Source organism: Leptopilina boulardi, unplaced genomic scaffold, assembly GCF_019393585.1.
Source record: "Leptopilina boulardi isolate dan_hultmark-lab unplaced genomic scaffold, ZJU_Lbou_2.1 LbouV2_213, whole genome shotgun sequence".
Classification (NCBI taxonomy): Eukaryota; Metazoa; Arthropoda; class Insecta; order Hymenoptera; family Figitidae; genus Leptopilina; species Leptopilina boulardi.
In genome coordinates, this window is record NW_026137767.1 from 2677141 (window position 1) to 2699970 (window position 22830).

Genomic DNA, 22830 nt, shown 5'->3' on the forward strand with positions numbered 1-22830 from the left:
GATACTTTCTAGAATTCATATTGGATGACTAATAACGGTTAATTTTGAATGGTGCATTGCTGTAATAAATCCATGTTTAAAAGTACACATGACCAAAAAAGTAGAATTGGAAAATATTTTTTGAAAAGGAAATTGCACCCAAGTAGCAGCAGCAGGCACTATATATGTATCCAGGAAGTTTATAAAGTGCACCTGTTTCCATCAAAGGTCTACCACTTTATAAAATACATAGCGAATGGTATTTAAGCAGTTTGCAACCAATCGTAACACGTAACAGATCTTAGAGACGTCCTGTTCTTCACATTATGCTGGCACGCTGGTGGCCAGGTGCCGTCTAAGAAACATTATTTCGATTTGGACTGGCGCCGTGCTCTTCGACACTTCCGGTCTCATTACTAAGCTGTCCAATCCAATGTCTAAAGAAAGAAATAAAAATTTCTTGTGAATCATTATAAATGGATCTTTATATATATTCTCTAATATATCAGGTTATAAAGGGGAAATTTAAATTAGTAACCGTTTTGACTATAATATTTAGTCGAAAATGACACAGGTTTACAGTGAAATTATCACTCGAACAAAACATTTTTTTTTCGATTAATATGTGTTTTTTGAGTAAGAAAATCATATTTAAAATTTTTTTCCCTCGTGCAATTTTTTTGGAACAGCAAATTATGCATTTTCGAGGTGTGACCTCACATAAAGTCACCGGTAGAGAAAGCAGTTAATCCAAATGTAAAAAATAAATCACCATTTGAAAGATAATTAAATTACCTCTCAAACCATTGGTCAACCAATAAAATCCATTCAAAATTGTCAGAGTTACAGTCGATCAAATTTCAATCAAACTTTAAGGATTTTTAGGCATTCGTCTAACTTTCGCTAATTTTTTCAAATTCAAACAACCAAAAAAATGCAGGTTTTAAATTTTTTATTAATAGTATATTTAATTATGAAACTTTTAAGCCTTTATAAACCTCGATCGGATAAAAAATGACAAGTCTACACTAGATTTATTGAACAAAATACTTTTTAACTTTTAGTATATTTTCAAGTGATTTCGATCTATATCAGTTTTGTATAAACCTAAGTTAAGCGAAGCTCACCAAAATGAGTACTCGGGGGTTTTCGAGGGGGAGTTTCCAATTATATAAAATATAGTACTATTGGAAATAAAATCAAACCAGACTGTAGATATTGTCACTACGCGATAACGTAAATAAAATTATAATATACGGGATCCACCATTATGAATTTTGAAAAGCTGACCTCAGATTCGTAATCAGCGACCACGAAAACCCTCGAGTACTTATTTTGGAGTACTTAGCTCTAATTACTAAAATTTTGTCCGCCATATTGGATCCGCCATTTTGAATTTTCAAAAACTGACCTCGAATTCGTAATCAGCGACCCCGAAAATCCCTGAGTACTCATTTTGGTGATCTTTGCTTAACTTAGTTTTATACGAAATCACTTGAAAATATACTAAAAGTGAAAAAGTACTTTGTTCAATAAATCTATGTGTAGAATTGTCATTTTTTATCCGATCGAGGTCTATAAAGGCTTAAAAGTTTCGTAATTAAATATACTATTAATAAAAAATTTAAAACCTGCATTTTTTTGGTTGCTTGAATTTGAAAAAATTAGCGAAAGTTAGACGAATGCCTAAAAATCCTTAAAGTTTGATTGAAATTTGAAATTTGATCGACTGTAACTCAGACAATTTTGAATGGATTTTATTGGTTGACCAATGGTTTGAGAGGTAATTTAATTATCTTTCAAATGGTGATTTATTTTTTACATTTGGATTAACTGCTTTCTCTACCGGTGACTTTATGTGAGGTCACACCTCGAAAATGCATAATTTGCTGTTCCAAAAAAATTGCACGAGGGAAAAAAATTTTAAATATGATTTTCTTACTCAAAAAACACATATTAATCGAAAAAAAATGTTTTGTTCGAGTGACAAAAAAAAAATTTGAAATTTGTAAACCTGTGTGACTATAATCATTGGTAGAAAACTACAAATTCATTTAGTAAGACTATTATTTAAATTAGTAAATTTTAATCAATGGCCTTTAATTATACAGAGGCATACAAAAAAATTAATGTTCTGAGCTTAAGGTCGAAAACCCCCTACTGAAACCCCCTACAAGATTCGTAACTCATGCATGCTGAAAACTATTGCGCAGCTGTAAAGGTTAAAGTAAACTATTGCGCAGCCTTTGAAGTTTTTAATTTTTAGTAAAGAAAAACATGAATTAACATGTGCAAGAACATGGACGTGTTCATGTACAAGTACTTATACATGACATTGTACAAGATCATGTACATTTTCTTGTACAAGTATCTTTCTTGTACAAGATCTCACACATGAACTTGTTCCAAATTCGTATGCATTTTCCTCTACAGGAACTGGTCAGAACTTGTACAAGTTCAGTTGCTGATCCTGTACAGGAAATTGTACAAGATCTTATACAGGGATTTTCAGTAGGGCCATGATTACTTCATGTTTTTGGGGTCGCTGAAACACCGAATCTAAAATCAGTTTAACCCCATCACGTCAGGTAATTGATATAACCTCAAAAAACCTCAAAATTCGTCCTTAAATTTTAAAATCAAGAAAATTCGGATCTATAAGTCTACTTTGTTTTTGGGGTCGCTGAAGCCAAACCTAAAGTCTACTTAACACCTTCACGTCACCCAAATAGAAATGTCAGTAGCTCGCCGGAATTAAACACCAGCATGGTACTGACCCAATACTGGCCGTCGGTATTGACTTTCAGTACTGGCAATTTACTGACTAATACACCGAATAAGTAGTATGTCGGAGGTAAAAAAATATTAAAACCAGTATTGGCAGAACACTGTCATTCACACCGAATCAGTACTATGTCGCTGGTAAAAAAACATTAAATAAAAAAGTCTCAAAACTGTTCTAATAGGTAGAAAACGATGATTTTTTATTAATATTGTTTATTTAATTAATAATAAACGCGACAAATAGTTAATTCTTTGTGTTTTCATTTTTGTTGTTAAAAGTAGAATATCGCAAATTTATATTATCACACTCCTTAATACTCGACAGTTCTTCATAATTCGATATATTTTTTAATTAAATTTTCAAACTTTTTTACCATTTATATTTTACAGTCGTTTTTTATTAACTTATTTTTAAATATGTAATTTATCAATCATTTTTTTTGTTTTAATATAATTATTTACGGTAAAATAATTTATTAACAATATTCAACTGAAATTGATATACATAGTTTTATTTCAAAAAATCTTTGAAATAATTATAAATTTTTGTGAGGAAAAAAAATTCTAGAATAAATTCATTTTATTTTCGTGATCAATAGATAATACGGTCTTCGAAATCAAAATATAACATTAATAACATTAACTATTAAATGTAAAAATGGGAGTAATAAGCTTACAAGGATGAAATTTGCAATGGAAAGTGTGCAATAGCATTTTGTAATATAAAGTAAGATTTTAACTCCGGATGAGTACTTTGCCAGTATTATGCCAGTATTATTCTAGTACTACGTTAGTACTGGTGAGCGGGACAAAATCAGTACTGGACAGCGTTACCAGCCAGGGTTGGCCCACTACTGGCCCAGTACGGCAGTCAGTACTATGTTATACTGACTGCTAGTGTTGGGTCAGTACTACGCCAGTGGCAGATTTCTACTTGGGCAGGCTTTTGACATAACCTTGAAAAAATTTGAATTTTTTAATGTTTTTTTATGTTATGTCAAAAACCTGACGTGGTGGGGTTATAAATAGACTTCAGAATCGGCTTCAGCAACCCCAAGAATATAAAGTACTCATATGGTAAGACATATATCCGAACTTTTCTTGGTATTAAAATTTTGAGGACGAATTTTGAGGGTTTTTGAGGTTATGTCAAATACCTGAAGTGATGGGGTTAAACTGACTTTAGATTTGGTTTCAGCGGCCCCAAAAACATAAAAGTTATGGTTTGACCTCGAGTTCAGAACATTAATTTTTTTGCCATTAATTATTATTTTAATGGGCGATGCAAACAGGTCTAAAACTTCGACTTGGTCCAAATAGCATATACATGCATATAATATATATAGTTGAGGTGCGTTGGTTGCAATAAAATTTTTGATGTCTCATTATTATTATTTGCATCTGACACCTGAATTATGAGTCACTTTGTATATGTGATCCGATGTTGAAGTTATCTATTTGCAGCGGTGTCTGCATTGTTGAGCAGAACGGCGCCGTTGTTTTAAGATAGAAATGGAATCGCGAATATTTTGCTCGTCCACACGTCCAATAGGCGCAGAGTCGTCCGTGCTCAGCATCGACGCACGATATCTTAAGAATGGCGCCACGCGCTGTCGAAAGTGCATCAGAATACATACGAACAATTTTCGTCTTTCAAAATAGAATGAAATAAAATCATCGAATGAATGAACCAAGAGTGCAGAGAATTTATTTGGTACGGGTATATAAACCTCATACATATAGCAATCGTTGGCGCCGGTAACATTTCAAATGCATACAGTGTTTCGCTTTCTGAACACGAAGAAAAAGAGGATGTTTAAATTTTGATGTAGCATTTCACGCGCACTTATATGCAAGAACGTGTGGAAAATTTAACACGCATCTTACAAAGTGCGTATAAGGGGACAAAGAACAAATTTTTACTTTTTCCAAATTAATTTTTTCGTAAAAAATTAAAAAAAAGGGGGGAGGGTGAATGATTATTTCATATAAATCATTAGTTAGAATTTTCATTTTCAACAATTTTATTTGATACTGTTAATTTTTCATCCGTCGGATTGTATACCTATACGACTTTTTCTCGACTTTTCTTGGAAATGCAACGTTTTTCGACTCATTTTAATAAAAGGCAACATTTTCGACTTATTTTAAAGAATAAAATTATAACTTAATTAATTTATTAAACCACAGTAAAAAAAACAAATATCTATGACTTTTTTTTGGTAAAAACTGTAGTACTTCCAACATTTAATTATTTTAAAAATTTTAATCTAAAAAGTCTGCAAAATTAATTATTTCCAATAATTTTAATGAAATTCTTCGAAAATTGAATTATTTATAAAACATTTTTCAATTTAAAATTCTCAAAAATTCAATTATTGCCTAAAATTTTGTTTAAAAAAGTCCTCTGTAATTCAAATTTATAAAAATTTTCAATTTAATATCTCCTGAAATTTGATTAATTCTAAAAATCTGGAATGTAGCCCTTCGACATGTTAATTATTTTCAATAATTTTAACCAAGTTCTTCTTAAATTCAATTATTTAAATTTTGTTTAATTATTTAATTACAATTTTTTAATATTTAATTATTGTCCATAATTTTTAAAAAAAAGTCTTCTGCAATTCAATTTTACAAGAAATTTTTAATTTAAAATCTTCTGACATTCAATTATTTCTAAAAATCTTAAATATGTTTTTTTATATTTTTATTAAGTTCTTCTAAAATTCAATTATTTTAAATTAGGTAAAAATTGTTCTATTTCTTGTAAAGATATCTTATTTTGAAAAATAAGTGACTGAAATTATTTTTAACTGCATTTAAACTTGAAACTTTGACAAAATTCTGAATTCATAAATAATTGGCATAAATTAAACTTCAAAATTGTTTTTTAACTTTCATATTTTTTTTATTTTAATAGAAATAAAATATTTATTGAATTATAAATTTATTAGAATTTAAAAAATCGACTTTTTTTTACTTTTCTTCTAATTTAAATCGACTAAAACAACTTTTTTGCACCTTAATGTCGATCTGAAGCTTGTTTTTTAAATGAATTTTTATTTTTTCAATTATTATTTTAAATAATTTAATTTTAAAAGAGTTTTAACTTAACAAAATTTTTAGATACCGAATTTTTATTTGACAGAATTTCTATTTCATAGAATTTCTCTTCATACACCTTTGTATTTACTAGAATTGGAATTTTTATTTTAACCTAATTTTCATTCAATTAAATTTTAAATGTCAGAATTTCAATTTTTTTGAATCTTCATTTGTCCAAATTTTTATTTGCACGAATTGTTGTTTAATATAATTTTTTAAACGCAGAATTTTCATTTTTCCGAAACTGCAAATCAGAATTTATCAAGAAGAACGTGATTGGTAAATTTTAAAAATCGCGCCGAAATTTTACTTTCGATTATTTGTTCGATCATTTCCATCTAATAACAATTCGTACAAACAAATATTTAAACAAATGAAGATTTGGTAATTTGAAAATTCTGATATTCAATAATTGGGATCACTTTAAATTCTGTTGAATAAGAATTATTCTAAATTGAAATTCAGATAAATTGAAATTTAAATAAAAAGTTGTGTTAAAGAGAAATTCTGTAAAATAAGAAGTCTGTCAAATAAAAATTTGTTTAAAAAATAATTTCTGTCAAATACGAATTCAAAAAAAGAATATTCGTCTAAAAAATAATTATAATATTTGTAAAAATGAAAATTCTAAATAATGATTTTTAATGACAGTTTTATTAAACAATATTGTTTATTTTCTCTTTAAAAAAAAAGTTTATCTTAAATAGTTTCTTTGAAAATACATAATTTAGTTCAACAAAATTATGTACGAAATTCGGGAAAAAAATTTTCCATAAACTTAAATAAATTAAAACGTACTTAAAACATCATAAGACGCATTTAATGATCTTTAGATATACGTGAAAATCAAGATATTAATTCTAATTAGTGAAAAGTGTTATAATAAACTCTTTGAGTTTAATTATAGTTCGCAGTTTAGTATAGACGATTGGAAACTTGATGTAATAATGGTCTCGAGAAAATTATATTAGAAAAATATTTACACCACATAATTATTTAATATTTAGAATATAATTATTTAGTTATTTATTTAACAGTACAGGGGATCAATTTTTTTTTTTTTAATAAAGTAATTATTAAATATTTTTCCTTGCAGCAGAATTTGAAAGAATATATAATAATCTTATACCATCGGAAAAGGATCAAAGAACAAAGTCATCGTACTTAGATGATCATCTACATCGAACATATAATCCTGGAAGTTTGCGACCCTTTTTTTAAATGATTGTATGCGGCCCATGTGCGGTTGTTGAGGAGGCTCGAATCTGAAACCAGACCCCCTTCTATGCGATGGTTATGTATACTTTGTGATTGTGTCTACCTCTCACTCTCTCTCTCTCTCTGTATAGTTTTGGTGGTGCTCAGCTTATAAGAGAGAAGGGCACTTTGATCGAAAGTTAATTGAGCTGCTGGGACACTCAAGTACCAAGGATGTGGAGGCCATGAAGGAATTATAATAATCAAACCAAAAGAGGGATGCAAGCAAAGAAAGAAAATATGCTGTTAAAATAAGGTAAGGAGAAAAAATGAAGAAAAAAAAATTGGTCATATAATGAGAGTCAGTCTAAAGTAATCATGCAAAACTTGTTTTTGCAAATTACGCTTAAATAATAATTGGTTTCATCTACATGTAACATCATCATACTGAGAATTTAAACCCTTTTGCAGTCTGCGATAAAAAAAAATTATTTTTGGGACAAAAATATATATAGGGGAAAAAAAAGTGTTGGAAAAATTTGTATGTCAGTTTTTAGAATTGATTTTTTAATCAATTTTAAAAATTGATATTCATTTTTCTTGAGTAATTTAACTACTTATAATAACAACTATAACAAAAAGCAAACTATCCTAATCAATTTAAGGACAGAGAAAAATGGAAAAATGAATAAAGTAACTTTTACTGTACTTTAAAAGTAAAACCGTAACTGTCCGAAGTTTCTGCGCATTTCTGGCAATTTTTACTCCAGAAATAGTAAAATTTAATATTTCCGAAATAATTTTTACTATTTCAGGAGTAAATTTTACTATTTCTTGAGTAAAACTTGCCAGAAATGCGCAGAAACTACGGACAATTCCCGTTTTACTTTTAAAGTATAGTAAAAGTTACACTGTAAGAAAATTAGGGAGTTAACGTTACTGGGAGTTGGGAGTTAAAATTTTCGAGTTAAAAATCAACTCAAAAAGGGAGTTAATAATTAAATTAACTCCTTAAAACTAACTCCCTAGGCATAAAATTAACTCGTAAAGGATTAACTCCCTTCGCTTCAACTCCAAAAGGGTGGGACTTTTATAGCATCCCTTAGGGAGTTGAAATTCAACTCCTTTTTTTTATAGTGAACTTTATTCGTTTTTCCATTTTTCTCCGTGAAGTTATGTGATTGTGATTTAAAATTTTTTTTTTACGCAAAATATGTATACTTAATAGATTGAGTTACAATTTTGTGAAGAACTCAAAAATAGAATAAGGATTCGTATAGTCAATCTACCAGAGTATATTTTGTATAAAAATTTATTTTCCTCAAATTGCATATTTGTCGAATTGACTAATTTTGCCGCCATATTGAATTTTCCTCAAATATGCATTTTATTAAAAATAAATTTTTTGGACAAATAATATTAACCGGTTAACTGGTACTGTATCATATATGTACAAAAAAAACATGCCAATTCTGGTACTGTATTATATGTATATATGTACATATTTGAATAACTCTTGAAAATTTCAACCGATTTGAACAAAAATTGGTATATAACCGTTTTTCGGAAATCTCTACCCGAATAAGGCGTTATTTTTGTAAAATTCTGAATCTTCACCTCAATATTACGACAACACAGCCACACAAATTTTTTTTTTATGTACCCCTTTCCCGTGTGGAAAAATTTCGGGGCGCTGGTAGGACGCTGGACAGACTGTCTAACGTCTCTATAGACCCAGGCCAGACGGTCTTGTCGAGCCCCCGATCAGAAATGGAACGAAAGTTCCATGCTACGGTCTAGAGTTAGACAAGCTGTCCAGGTCTTGATTCTCGCGTTCAATAATTCTTAATAATAATAGTAATAATAATAATAATCCTATTAATATTACGTATTATTATATTTATAGATAAAATTAAAACAACATTAGTATTCATTAATAATATGATTTTAATTTATTAATAATAAGGAGATAAGTTGTATTGGAATCTTATAAGTCAAGACAACTTATCTCCTCATTTAATTATTATTAGTAATTTCAAAAAAAATTTATTATTATTTAATTAATTTAATCCGAAGTTTTTTACTATTTTTATATTATCACTTAAGATTAATTAACAACACCTGTGGAAATAACACCTAATCTAATTTGAAAAATCTCGCTCGCACTGGGCACCGAACCCACGACCTAACACTCGCAAACCTACTACGCTAACCACGGGGCCACGCTGGCTACTTGGCGACAATCTGTTAATACCGGTGATGTTTTTGGCGCGCCTTTATGCTAAATTCAAAAAGTTTTTATCCTTAAATTACATATATATTTTTAATATAATTATAAAATTATTTCTATTTATATAAAAGCCATATCCATTGCCTTTATTGTTAATAATATTATAATATAATATATATATATTAATAATAATATTGTTTTTTACGTTATATTTATGATTTATCATCTCTATAATGTATCAAATAATAATTCTTTAATTATTACAATATTATAGGTATAATTATAATGAATAATATTGAAATAATCCATAATAAAGATGTTTCAATAGACGTAGTCGAGTTCGTCTTATCTAGACCGATTTTCAAGACTCAGGCCAGCGACTTTACAGCGCTACTTGACAAACGTATAGGTTATGGTCGTTTGCGGTTGTCAGTGTACTTTTATAGTTGTTGCACTTTTGTAAAATACTTTTATGAAATACTTTTGTGAAATACTTTTGCGAATTACTTTTGTAGTTGTGTACAAATATTTTTAAATAATATATTTTTTACAATTTTTACTAATAACAATTTAATATATTTTATAATTATATAGTAATTAATATTATTTAAATTAATATATATTGTACAATTGGATATGTCGAATTTGGGTGTAATAAATTTTAAATATATTTTTAGTTTTGTTAAAAACTACTTTTTAGTTTGAGGTTATGTTAATGGATATATAATATAAAAATAAATAAATTCGTGACAAAGTTTTTTCTTCGATTAAAAAAATAAATTTCAAAAATCTATAAAAAAACAAAGAATATTTTTATTGAAATTAACAGCAATATATAAATATAATTTAAATAATATTAATTACTAATTATAAAATATATTAAATTGTAATTAGTAAAAATTGTAAAAATATTTGTACACAATTATAAAAGTAATTCGCAAAAGTATTTCATAAAAATTTAAAAATATTTGTACACAATTACAAAAGTAATTCGCAAAAGTATTTCATAAAAGTATTTTACAAAAGTATTTTACAAAAGTATTTTACAAAAGTATTTTACAAAAGCATTTTACAAAAGTATTTTACAAAAAAAAGAATTTCACAAAAGTGCAACAACTATAAAAGTACACTGACAATCGCAAACGACCATAACCTATACGTTTGTCAATTCACTGAAAAAAAAATTCTGGTTAGGCTATATTTAACATTACTTTCTAATTATGTTAACCAGAATTCTAATTGAATTAACTAGAATTCTCGTTAAAATAACCAGAATTCTGGTTAACCTAACCAGAATCAAAATGTTAAATATACCCTAACCAGAATTCTGGTTATTCTAACTAGAATTTTTTTTCAGTGAAGTAGCGCTGTAAAGTCGCTGGCCTGAGTCTTGAAAAACGGTCTAGATAAGACGAACTCGACTACGTCCATTGAAACGCTTCTTAGCGAATAGCAAGACCGACTAGTTTAGACGGGCTTGCCTATGACTGGAAAGACTATTTCTAGACGCTAGACTTCCACAAGATTTTTCCACACGGGTTAGGATGGTGCAAAATGGAAACTGAGTTTGGGAATGGAATCAGAAGCACAAAAAACCTTCTAGAACCAGTTTTTATGAAATTTTGTTGATAATTGGCTTCTACCAGAATTGTCACGAAAACTGGAAAATGCTCCACCGGTTAACCGGTTAATATTTTGGCACATAACAATGATTCCTTATAATACTATTTTTGAGTTCACGAAATTCTATATAAAGTATTCTGCGAGGAAACATTTTTTGCTAAAAATTCTCACATTTCTCATAAAGTGTAATTTTTTTTAAACCATTTGAACTTAAGGGGACTTTCTGGTTTAGAATTTCAAAAAAATCGATTTTTTTTTTTTTGCTTAAAAATGTTCCATAGTATCATAGAATTACTGTCCCAAAACGTTTTTTAAAAAATATGTACAAAAACAAAAGTTATAACAATATTTATTACGGTATGTATTTCAACAACAATCTACAGTTATCTTATTTACATATTTGGTGTTCCTCTTTTATTGATATTAGCTTGAAACATGTTACTCGAGGGTTGTTGGGGTCGCTGATTACGAATTTGATGTCAGTTTTTGAAAATACAAAATGTCGGATCCAATATGGCGGACGAAAAAATAAAAATTCAACCGGATTTGCTTAAAACTTGTTACTCGGGGGTTTTTGGGGTCGCTGATTACGAATTTGATGTCAGTTTTTGAAAATACAAAATGGCGGATCTAATATGGCGGACAAAGATTAAGAAATTAATTAAATTTAGTTGAAAATGGTTACTTGTGGCCTTTTGAGATTGCTAGTTATGAATATAGGCACAAAACATTAACGTTCTAGGAACATCAAATTCGTAATCAGCGACCCCAAAAACCCCCGAGTAGCAAATTTTAAGCAAATCCGGTTAAATTTTTATTTTTTCGTCCGCCATATTGGATCCGCCAGTTTGAATTTTCAAAAACGGACATCAAATTCGTAATCAGCGACCCCAAAAACCCCCGAGTAACAAGTTTTAAGCAAATCCGGTTGAATTTTTTTTTTTTTGTCCGCCATTTTGGATTTTCCAAAACGGACATCAAATTCGTAATCAGCGACCCCAAAAACAGCGGGATACGAAGTTCTGTTGTAATAAAAAGTTGTTTGATATTCATGACTCAATGAATTATGTTATGAAAACTTTGAACGCGTTTTTCTCGAAAACTCATTTTTCAAACTGGTACAGAGCTTTTCTCGAAATCTACCGAACCGATTTTGAAATTCCAAAAATTTTTCGATTCTTTATTTAAAAAACTGGTGCCTAAACCTCTAAAAACTCATATTTCTACCCCCTGTGTTTTTATATGGAGGTAAATTGACCCAAAAACACGGCGTTTTTGCGAGTTTTTGAGAAAAATGTACATAAAAAATAAAAAAACCTTTAAAAAAAATCGTTTTTGAGGTTTAGGCACAAGAATAAATCCTTATGAAGAGATTCCCGTTTGGAATTTGAATTTATGTATTACAGGTTGCCCGGAATCTAACGTACCAAAAAAAAGGTATCTTTTGGAAGACGCCACCTACAGCTATGAAATTGAACTAAATACACTCAAACATATTTTTTAAATTTTCTCTACGCAATGTGCTACAATGTCCAAAAATAGTTTTTACAATTTCTTTAATACTGTTCTTACAATAAAAGTTTTAAAACCTTCCTTTTTTGTCAATTCTAAACCAGAAAGTCCCCTTAAAACTTTGACAAAATTCTGAATTCGTTAATAATTTGCAGAAATTAAACTTCAAATTTGTTTTATAAAAGTAACTTTCATATTTTTTTATTTCCAATTTCAAATTCATGAAAATTTGTCTTTTGATTTTGAAAAACTATCTAAATAAAATTTCTTGATAAATTCCTATGCAATTATTCTTATATATTAAGGAATTATTAAAATTTTAATATCTAATTGTTAATAGAAATAAAATATGTAATAAATTGTAAATTTATTAAAATGTGAAAAATTTCACAATTTCTTGATTTTATTTACAATTTACAATATACAATATTTACGATAAGAATTGTAAAATTTAGTATAATTTTAGTAATCAACTTTTGTTATTAAATAATATTGAACGCATTAGAAAAATAGTATTTGGTATAATAAAAAGATTTTTTTAAAAATAAAAGTGAATTCAATGTAAAAAGAAATAATCCGAGCCTGCGAACGAAAGAGGAGGAAAAAAGAAAGAAGCATATACTTCGTGGGGCCAGGCGCCTGATTACGGGATTTTAAGACCCAGACGCCAGACGTACTATGTAGATAGGTAAATAACTTTTAAATTCCATATCATTTTGGAGCGGTTTCTTTCTATATATGCTGGAAAATGGGTTGTCTAGACAAAACAAAACTTAATATGATCGTCAATAGAACCAGACGTCTAGCCATAAAACTTTAAAAACAATATCTTACAAAAACGTGTATATATGTATGTACACACATATATCTATAAACATATGCGTTATAAAGGTATTATTGACTTTTATACACTTTATGGTTCTAAACTTTAGATTCAGATCTACATAAAGTAAAGATAGTCTTTTTTAAATTTAATTAATTAACAAATATTTACTTTTTCTCTGTTTAAATAAGATATCAATTTTTCTCAGAAGAAATAATTAAACAAAAGTGTCTAATTATTAACTTTTTTTTCATTAAAAAAAAAGTGGACTATAAAGATAAAAAAACATTATTACATCAAAATTCATAAATCTTAAAAAAATGTTGCCAAAATTTTCAGCGTGGGAAAAAAAATAATATATCTGTATCAGAGCTAAATTAATATTTACTTGTTTTAAATAAAGTTTATTTAGATCAAGCAAAAAGTTGAAGTTTATAAAAAGTATAAGTATTTCAATTCTAAATTTAAAATAAATATGCGGATTCAATTTAGGGTTTTTAGGTGATGACGTTTGATTATACCAAAAGCATGAACGAAGTGTAAACTTATACGCAAATTAATCATTTTTGATATACGTAAACTGATATTGGAATGCAAAATTATTATTTATTATTATTTTACAATATTTTTTAAATTTTATTTGATGCAAAAAAAGTTTATTTAATTTGTTTCTTAAAATATGAATTTACCATAATTTTTATTACTTAAAATAAATTAATTACTGAAAAATATTTTCAAGAAATATTTATTTCATATCATTTTTTATTGATTATAATTTTTAATCACTCCAATTTATTTTATTCAAAACTTTAATAAATAAAATGTTTGTATAATCTAAAATTTATTTCTTAAAATTTTTATTTAACCTATAATTATTATGTGCACTAATTTTAAATAGTATAAATTGTAATTAAAACCAATTTTTTTGGAGTCTAAATTAGTATAATTTATATAAAGCGAAATACTGATTAAAAAAAAATTTTATATTGCACAACAATTGGTTCCTTTTAATAATTTGAATAAATAAAATTTTTATGAAATGATTTTTATAAATAATAAAAATTTTAGATTATACAACATTTTATTAATTAATGTTCTGAAGAAAATAAATTGAAGTGATTAAAAATTATACGATAGAAATATTTGCTGAAAATATTTTTGAGTACTAATTAATCATTTTAAGAAATAAGTGAGTAATAATAATAATAATAATAATAATAATAATTTTCATGTCTTTTGCCATTTGAAATTTGATAAAATGACTTTTAGATCCCATTTACATAAAACTAATATACTATATTCCAAGAAGTCGAGTTTTAAAAATGTTTCATTTTTAAAATGTCAATAACTTCATACGTAAGATTAGGATGTAAAAGATTCTCAAATAGAAGAATAGAAACGCATTTTTAAGGCGCCCATATAACTTTGTCGGAACTTTTTTTATAGTTGAACCGCGGGGCAATTTTGAAACAGAAGCAAGTTTTTTTTGTAAAATTTTTATGATGAACTGTGTTAGTTTATGATGTATGTTTTAAATAATAGTTTGATAATTTGCCTACAGTGAAATTAAATTGTTTTTTCTTTTATTTTTAATATTGGCATTGAGAATAAAATTTGTATGAGATTTTCATAAATGTAAAAAAGTGAATTTCGGAAAAATTCTATTAATTTTTAAAAAATGATTGGTTATTCAAATGCAGTTTATTTGATTTAAGATCATGTGAAATGTTATTATTTCACATGTAAATATTCTCCGTAGGTTTTCTCGCAAAATACTTGATAGATTTAGATAAAATTTTATGGGGACTCTTTTTAAAAACAAGAATATACTTTATGGAAAATGGGAGAGTTTTTACAAGAAAGTGTTTAAACTTTAAAATAATTGAATTTTAGAAGAACTTGATAAAAATAATTTGTATTGAAACAAATTGATTAATATGATTGAAACTTATTAATTTGGTGAAAATTTTTATATAATTTTATAAATAATTCAGATCTACAAAATAAGACTTTGTCTTATTTGCCATGATTTTGAGTAAAGTGGGGTTTTTTTTTTCTCCTTAATCTAACGTGCTAGACACTTCTATATATAGGCTTAAATTAATAAGCTTAAATCATACACTTTATAAGGCCCATATGGGTAAGATAGAAAAATTTCGAAATTTCGAAAAAATGGTGTTAAAGACACCAATAAATTTTTTGGGTGTCTTGAACCTAATTTTTTTCAAAATTTCGAAATTTTTCTATCTTACCCATATATGGGTCTTAAAGTGTATGATTTTAGCTTTAATTTAGGCCTGTATAGAAATCTCTATCACGTCAGGTTAAGGAGAAAAAATATACTGAAAACCCTCAAAAACACTACGGTTTTTGGAGACTTTACCTCCACTTTACTCAAAATCATAACGTGATACGCAATTTTAGAACTCGGGATCGTATTCTGCTCACAAAAATACATTAGAAACGCACTCTGATATTTAAAAAAAAAACCTTGTAAACCTGTGTAATTGAGTTTTAGAAGAACTTGATTAAAACTGCAAAAATGAGTATCTTAATAAAAGATGTTTTAGTAGTCATTTTTAATATGTTTTGATAATCACTTTTTAGTTATTTGAAATATCTTAGTTTAAGATGTTAATAGTTTTTTTGCCAAAGTGTTTCACAAATTGTTGATAAAAAAAATTTTGTAGTTAACTATGGGCTCTTATATTTTAATAACTTAAAACTTTGACGTATTTTACAACTCACAAGTATATCTTTTTTCTTAAACACCCACACTGAGAAAAATATGCTATTGAATCAACAGCATTTCTGCCAAAGGTATAAAAATTACTGATTCTAAAGCATATGCTATAAAATTTGTAATATATTTTATAGATTCAATAGCATATGCTTTTAAATCAATAATTGTTATACCTTTGGTAGAAATGCTATTGATTCAATAGCATATTTTTCTCAGTGCACAAATATCTAAATTTACGTAACTTAAAGAAACTTGACGAAGTAACTTATATTTCAGGATGGAAGAAATATTTTAATTTTTCTTAAAACACAAAAAGCATCTTAAGTATATTAATAAGATACTTTAAAAAATATATTTTTTTTAAGTTGCAAGATATCATTTTTCCATATTACATATATTGTAAGATACCAAGTATGTCACTTATTTTTGCAGTGTAGTTAATTTGGCGAAGAATTTTAAATAGAAATTTAAAAATAATTGATTTTCAGATGGGTTACAATCCATATTTTTAGAATTAATTAAATTTTACGAGATTTTGAATTGAAAAGTTTTATAAATTTGAATTTGTTAATATGCAAAATTGATAAATAAATAATTTTTGTAAATTTATAATTTGTTTCTTAAACTTTATTATCTGTTCTTCCGAGAGATATTATTTATATTAAAAATTTCTAAATGTCAAATAAATAATTTTTTTCTGCAGATCTGTATTACTGGGGATATAAACGTTCTTTAAAAAAATCTAGTTAATTGTAAATTGGCGTATTTTGAGTCGAGATTGAGTATTTACAGAGCGCGAGAGACTATAGGTTTTTGTGTGTAAGAGGCGGGTGTCTAAAGAAAAGTGAGGGGCAGTGGGGAGGGGGCGAGTATACAGCGCCACCAGTGGCGAGTAGATAGAGCAACAGAGTGTCGGCAGCCATATTTTAACCATTATTCTTGTGTGTATGTTTAGTATGCTGCGGTAGGTGTTGGTGTGTTGGCGCTCTGCCTCAACTCTCTCGGAGCAACAGACCAAATGAGAAGAGAGACAGACGGGTGCGGACGGATTCGACTGCATACATGAGTACAGTAGTGGTGTTGCGAGTGTTCAAAAAGTCCTCAACAGAAGTGAACATCAGTCTTGTCTAGAGAACGAGGTGAATCGAGCAAAAAGTAAACCTCGTGTTTCTACTCCAATCACCAATTGGCCTTTAAAACATATATCAAGTGTTACCAACAGTTTTTTTTACCTCTGCCTTATTGTTAACTATATTAACAATATATAAGTGATTTCTGCCATGTTGATAATGTACAACTCTCATCGACCTCTACGTTTTTGTATAAGAGAGTTCTCTTCTCCTCTAGGTGAATAGAGGAGAAGGAGGGAAAGTACATATACAGCGTGTGTTTCTGTGTGTGTGAGAGTAGTTGCCACAAAACTTGGCGACACTGCGAAACGCGAGTGCATCGTTGTCGTTTTTTCAAGAATGTGACAGTGTTTCCCCCCCTTTCCCCCTTGTGGTGTGTGAGTGCGTGTACTCTCTTCTTTATTTGACTTGAAAATTTCTCAAGAATAATGAGGAGAAAGATTGTTCGCGATGAGCTGACAGAATATGTCAGACAATGTGTGTGAGTTACAAGGTAACGTTGTCATGTAGTGCTGGAAATCGGACAATTTACTTGCGTTGTCCGAAAACGTTATCAGTTAGTGTTTTGGTGTAGGACTAAACAAAATTCAGAGAAATAGAGTCTCTCTCTCTAAGGGAGTTAAGTTTAGAGTAAACGTCGGGGGGCGAGTGTAAATCCGCTGGCTGGATAAAAAAAAAGAGGAGCAAATAATAATTTTCCTGCATTTCAGTTAAAAAGTACTGGCCCCCAAATGCGTGTACGAAAACTCCTGTTTCATGTTCATGTTCTGGAACAAACGGGCGGTGCTCACTAAACGTCTCCTAAAGGCCAAGGTCTGCGGGGAGCATGAAACCGAGTGTGAAACTCAAGAGGATTCGTCGCAAGTTTACGTTGCTGCTGAAAGGGTTTTCCCAACGGAAGACGAGGATAGACAAGATCAAGTGTTATCCAAGGATAGCAAGAGTCCGACAACGAGACAAGAGAGAAGAAGAAGAAGTCGAAGTGTCTCGAGAAGATTGCACCACGGTTGTTGTGGAGGTGGTGATAGATTACAGGATGAGGAGAAGGATATAAGTCGTTTAACATTGTGTAAAGAATTTTTGAAAACGCTCAAGGAAAATCAATTAGAAATGCTTTTGAATGCAATCGAAAGTTTTGGCGCCGATCTTGGTTCCTGTGTTTTGGTACCAAGAAGCCGACTAGACAACGAGCCTCAACAACAACAACAACAACAAGTACTTCGTCGCTCTTACCGTCATCATCATTATCCTCATAATCATCATCATCATCATTATTATTTGAGACATCTAAACCATCATTATTCGCATCATAGACAAAACAATGTCTGCGATGATAGTTCAGTAGTGACTCTTCCTCCAACTAAAATCGAGAGGGAACGATGTCGAACGCCAACAAGAGGATCCATGTGTGATCTACCATCAATTGATCCACTTTTACTGTGTTGTCAAATTTGGCGATGGCCGGATCTTACTCATTCATCGGAACTCAAGAATCTTCCGGTTTGCCATTCCTCCAAAGATCCTGTTTTCGTTTGCTGCAATCCTTATCACTGGAGTCGACTCTGCAAACCTGGTAAGTAGTCTTTATTTGCTTTCCGCTAATTGGATTTAAATTAGTCACTGAAAAAAAATTCCTAGGCGATTTAGCTTTGCTCCTAGTCACGAGAGGAATCCATTAAAAATCAGAGTTACATTAACTAGGATTTCTAGTTATCCCAACAAATTCCTTGTCATAATAACTAGGAATCAGTTAAAGTAACTCTGATTTTTAGTGGATTCCTCTCGTGATTAGGAGCATAGATAAATCGCCTAGGCATTTTTTTCAGTAGTTAAAATTAGTTTCGATCTGTATATTATAATTGCAAATAATCAAAAATTTCAATTTTACAATATTCAGACAAAAAGAGTTCAACAGTGGAATATGATTTATGAAAATCAATGTTAAATGAATTATCTTATTTCTGAGTATTTCTATTTTTGCTTCTAATGTTATATAATATGTTTGGAGAAGGAAGTATATAATTTTATTTAATAAAGTTGTATGATAGTTGCATTAATTCCATTCGTCAAAGATCATATTTCATTTGAACATATTTTTTCAAACTTTATATTATTGAAATTAAAAAAAGTCTTTTTAAATATATATTACGAGAAAATATATCTCGTATGTTCTCCCTTTAAGGAAATAGAGTTTGCAGCTTTAGGTTTTGTCGCTCTCAAAACATTGAAGATGTGACACCTGTTGCTCTCGTATCTCCTAGGCAACGGAAGCTACAAGTTTCATTCATCCAGTTTCCCCTCTATATGTATATGTATAGGAACTCAAATCCATTCAAGTTGAAAATTCTAGTTTTCAAGTTTATCCTCCTCTATTATGTAGTACATGTCAGTTTACTAGGAAAAAAAAGTTTGAAAAACTTGTGCTCTCATTCGAAAAATATGTAGATTTTTACAAGAATTAAGCACTGTAAAACGAAAGGTATTAATTTAATACCGATTTTAGGAACTAAATTGTTATATATATATCTTAAATCGGTACTAGTTTAGTACTTTCTTTTTACAGTGAGGTTATTAAATTTTACTTAACAATTACGTAATTTTTTGCAATTCAGTAAAACCCACGTATATCGAATTTGAATAGGGACCAGAAAAAATATTCGATATAGGCGGAAATTCGATATATCCGGGTTAAAAACTTATAATGATCCACGGGAAATAAAAAATATTCGATATAAGTGGAAATCCGATTCAAACGGGTTCGATATACAGGACTTTTACTGTATTTTATCAACTAAATATACATACTAAAGAATTAAACGTAAAAGAAAAGGATGACACTAAAAATGTTATTTTTGAATTTTACAGAGTATAAAAAAATTTTAAAAGTTAACAAATAAATTGATGTCAAGTAGAATGTAAAAATATTAAACGTAGTAACATTCCAATACTGTGTTTGAATAATATATATTCATAGATATATACATTCAAAGGGAATAGAAAGCCTGCTTCACACACGTGTAATTAACTGTAATAACTGATTGTGATATGACTCGAAATGTTCTAGATCATGCAACTATTAGTATATATATATATATATATTTTTTTTTTTCCTTTTTTTACCGTAATAGGTGCATAAAAATGCCATTTGAATCTTCATAATGCATTTAGATTATATAAAATAAAGAGAAAAAAGAAATCTTCTCTAAATTATTAAATTTTTTTTTAATTTGCTTACTTGTACTGAAAACCTTGATTGAAGTATAATGCGTGTACCATCGTCGTTTTGCTATTTAAGAATTAGCATAACTGGCGTAGTTTGAAAAGGCAACTTGCAAATGAATAAACTAAATATGAATATATATGTAAACATTCATTCAAAGAAATGCAGTGTGATAATTTGTCTAACTAATAATTGCAAAATCAATGTCTTTATATCAGAGAAAAGCTGCTATGCAAATAATCTTTGTTTTGAAATGTGAGACAAGTCTATAGTATAGATTCATTTAGTGATATTATATATTATAAATCATTTTCTTAACTTATATTTAAATGGTTATTCAAATTTTGAACCATTAAAAGTAGAATTAACAAAAATTACATTTCTTTGAAGGGAACAATATTGAAAGTATAATCTAAATTTGGACAATTGCTTATTGTTGGAAATTTTTTAATAATATAAATATTCAATACATTTAATGGTTCAAAATTATTATACGCAGTTTTACTGAAAAAATTTTAAATTAAAATTATTTTTTTTAGAAACATTTAGAATTTTTTTTATTTGGGTTTAGAAAATCTGTAGTTGGACTAATTTTTCTTTTGATTTAATATGAAAAAGGCGTACATCTATTGAAAGAATTAATATAGCTGTATATAAATAAAGAAAATCTATAGCTTTCGTGTTTGGATCACCTATATTAGAACGAAACAATTGAGTTATTACTTTTATTTGTATCATGGCATGTATCTTTTGCGATAACATTGTCATTGTAGTAACATTCAATTAGCTGTTATAACGCTACTATTATTACTTTGATATTTGTATTAAAATGCAATATAATTGATTTTTCTGCAATTTTTAGAGAAGAACAAAACAGTTACATTTATCATAGTACGAATTTTTAAGTACATTAATTTTCAAAGATAAATTGTAAATTTGCCATTTAAGAGATAAAACATTGAATGATTGTTTTACTATACATGTGCGGATAACAAGCAGACATAAATTTTTTACCATGAGTTTTAGTGTCTTGCACCACATAGGTCGTTAAAAATATACGAACGGCGTGTTTGACCACAAGTTGTTTATGTATATATACCCATATGAATGGCATTCTGACATTCGGAGGTAATTATTTTAGAAATGAAATAAGTGACCCGAGGATAAACAAAATCAGTAGCTAATTGCATATTTTCCAAGTATATAGAAGATTGCAAACTAAAGTATTTTGTTGCTATTTGAATAATCCAATGTTGGACAAGAATTTGATGTATATTTATATAAACCGAAGTATGTGAAGAACATATTTCAGCAGGTATTTGGAATCGATTGTTGAAGACACGCGATTTACTTAGGCTAAAATACACCTGCTAAGCTGAACCAGCTCACCTTGAGGAACCGGCCTTTAACGATCTTTCATCTCTTTTGGAACCAGTCGATTCATCTACCTTATGTACTTTACCTACTCCGTGCACGTATTATTTAGCTTGACTAAAGAAGTCGAGGTTTCAATCATATGGAGATGATATTTGCTAATAATAAACCTGCATTCTTCTTGATGGTAAAAAAAAATAAAACTTTTACGCCATCAGGTCTTTTGAGAAAGGCAATTCTTAATATATTTATAGAAATTTTTCCATAATATTAGTCCTTACTTCTGGCTTCCACATTTTATTGAACCCTATTATAAAATCTTTCTATGTTGAGAAAATAATCTCAATCACCATTTTTAAAAATTAATTAAACATAGCGAAAAATGAGAGTGAAATATTGTGTATATATATATATATATATATATATATATATATACTGGGAGATTATCAGGGACGCTGATAAAAAGCGTCTTGGCAGAAGATCGCAAAACACCAATTCTATTTTTGATTCGTCTGAGAATAGCACCGGCATTGGATATCGAGGAAAGTGTAGTGTGCACCTGTAAAATATTTCCCACGAGCCGACATTGTCGGTCATTATCGAGAAGCATGGCGCCACCAAGCCGACACATTTCTTAAAATGATTTTATCATCCTATTGACATGGCCAGCTTGCTTACTCGAATTGTCCAATTTGGTATATACACTTTCGACATAACTTGTCGCCTTTCATTTTTTTTTACTTATCGCTGCCCCACTGCGGAAATTCATTTTATTCAATGGTCATTGCATGACGAAAAAACTGTCGCCTTCTCGACGTCGTGTGTGTTTGTATGTAACGATATAGGCGCCAGTGCGCTTTTACGTAACTTGACAATCGCTTAACTTACTCGTTTTCCTGTCTGTCTCTGTCTCGCACTACAGAATCAATTTTGCCATTTAATAAAGCTGCGAAAGTTTGCATAAAAACATTTTTCTTGAAGTAGCTAAATTAACTATAGCATGAATGTATCATTTCGAAGAATAATCTGAAATCATTAATCCTTGGAGACAATTCATTATTCCCAATATACCTTAAAAGACTAGACGGACTAGACCAAAGATTGTTTTCA

At 28.9% G+C, this 22830-nt stretch overlaps 1 protein-coding gene across 1 annotated transcript in view; it reads left to right on the forward strand.

The window, feature by feature from the left end:
- Window positions 1–7042: 7042 nt before the first annotated feature.
- Window positions 7043–22830, forward strand: part of LOC127278946 (mothers against decapentaplegic homolog 6) — a 49160-nt gene continuing 33372 nt past the window's right edge. The window contains exons 1-2 of the mRNA XM_051300917.1: window positions 7043–7381; window positions 16952–18699. Of these exons, the coding sequence (XP_051156874.1) occupies window positions 17883–18699 (817 nt within the window). The 5' untranslated portion in view covers window positions 7043–7381; window positions 16952–17882. The remainder of the gene's footprint in view (window positions 7382–16951; window positions 18700–22830) is intronic.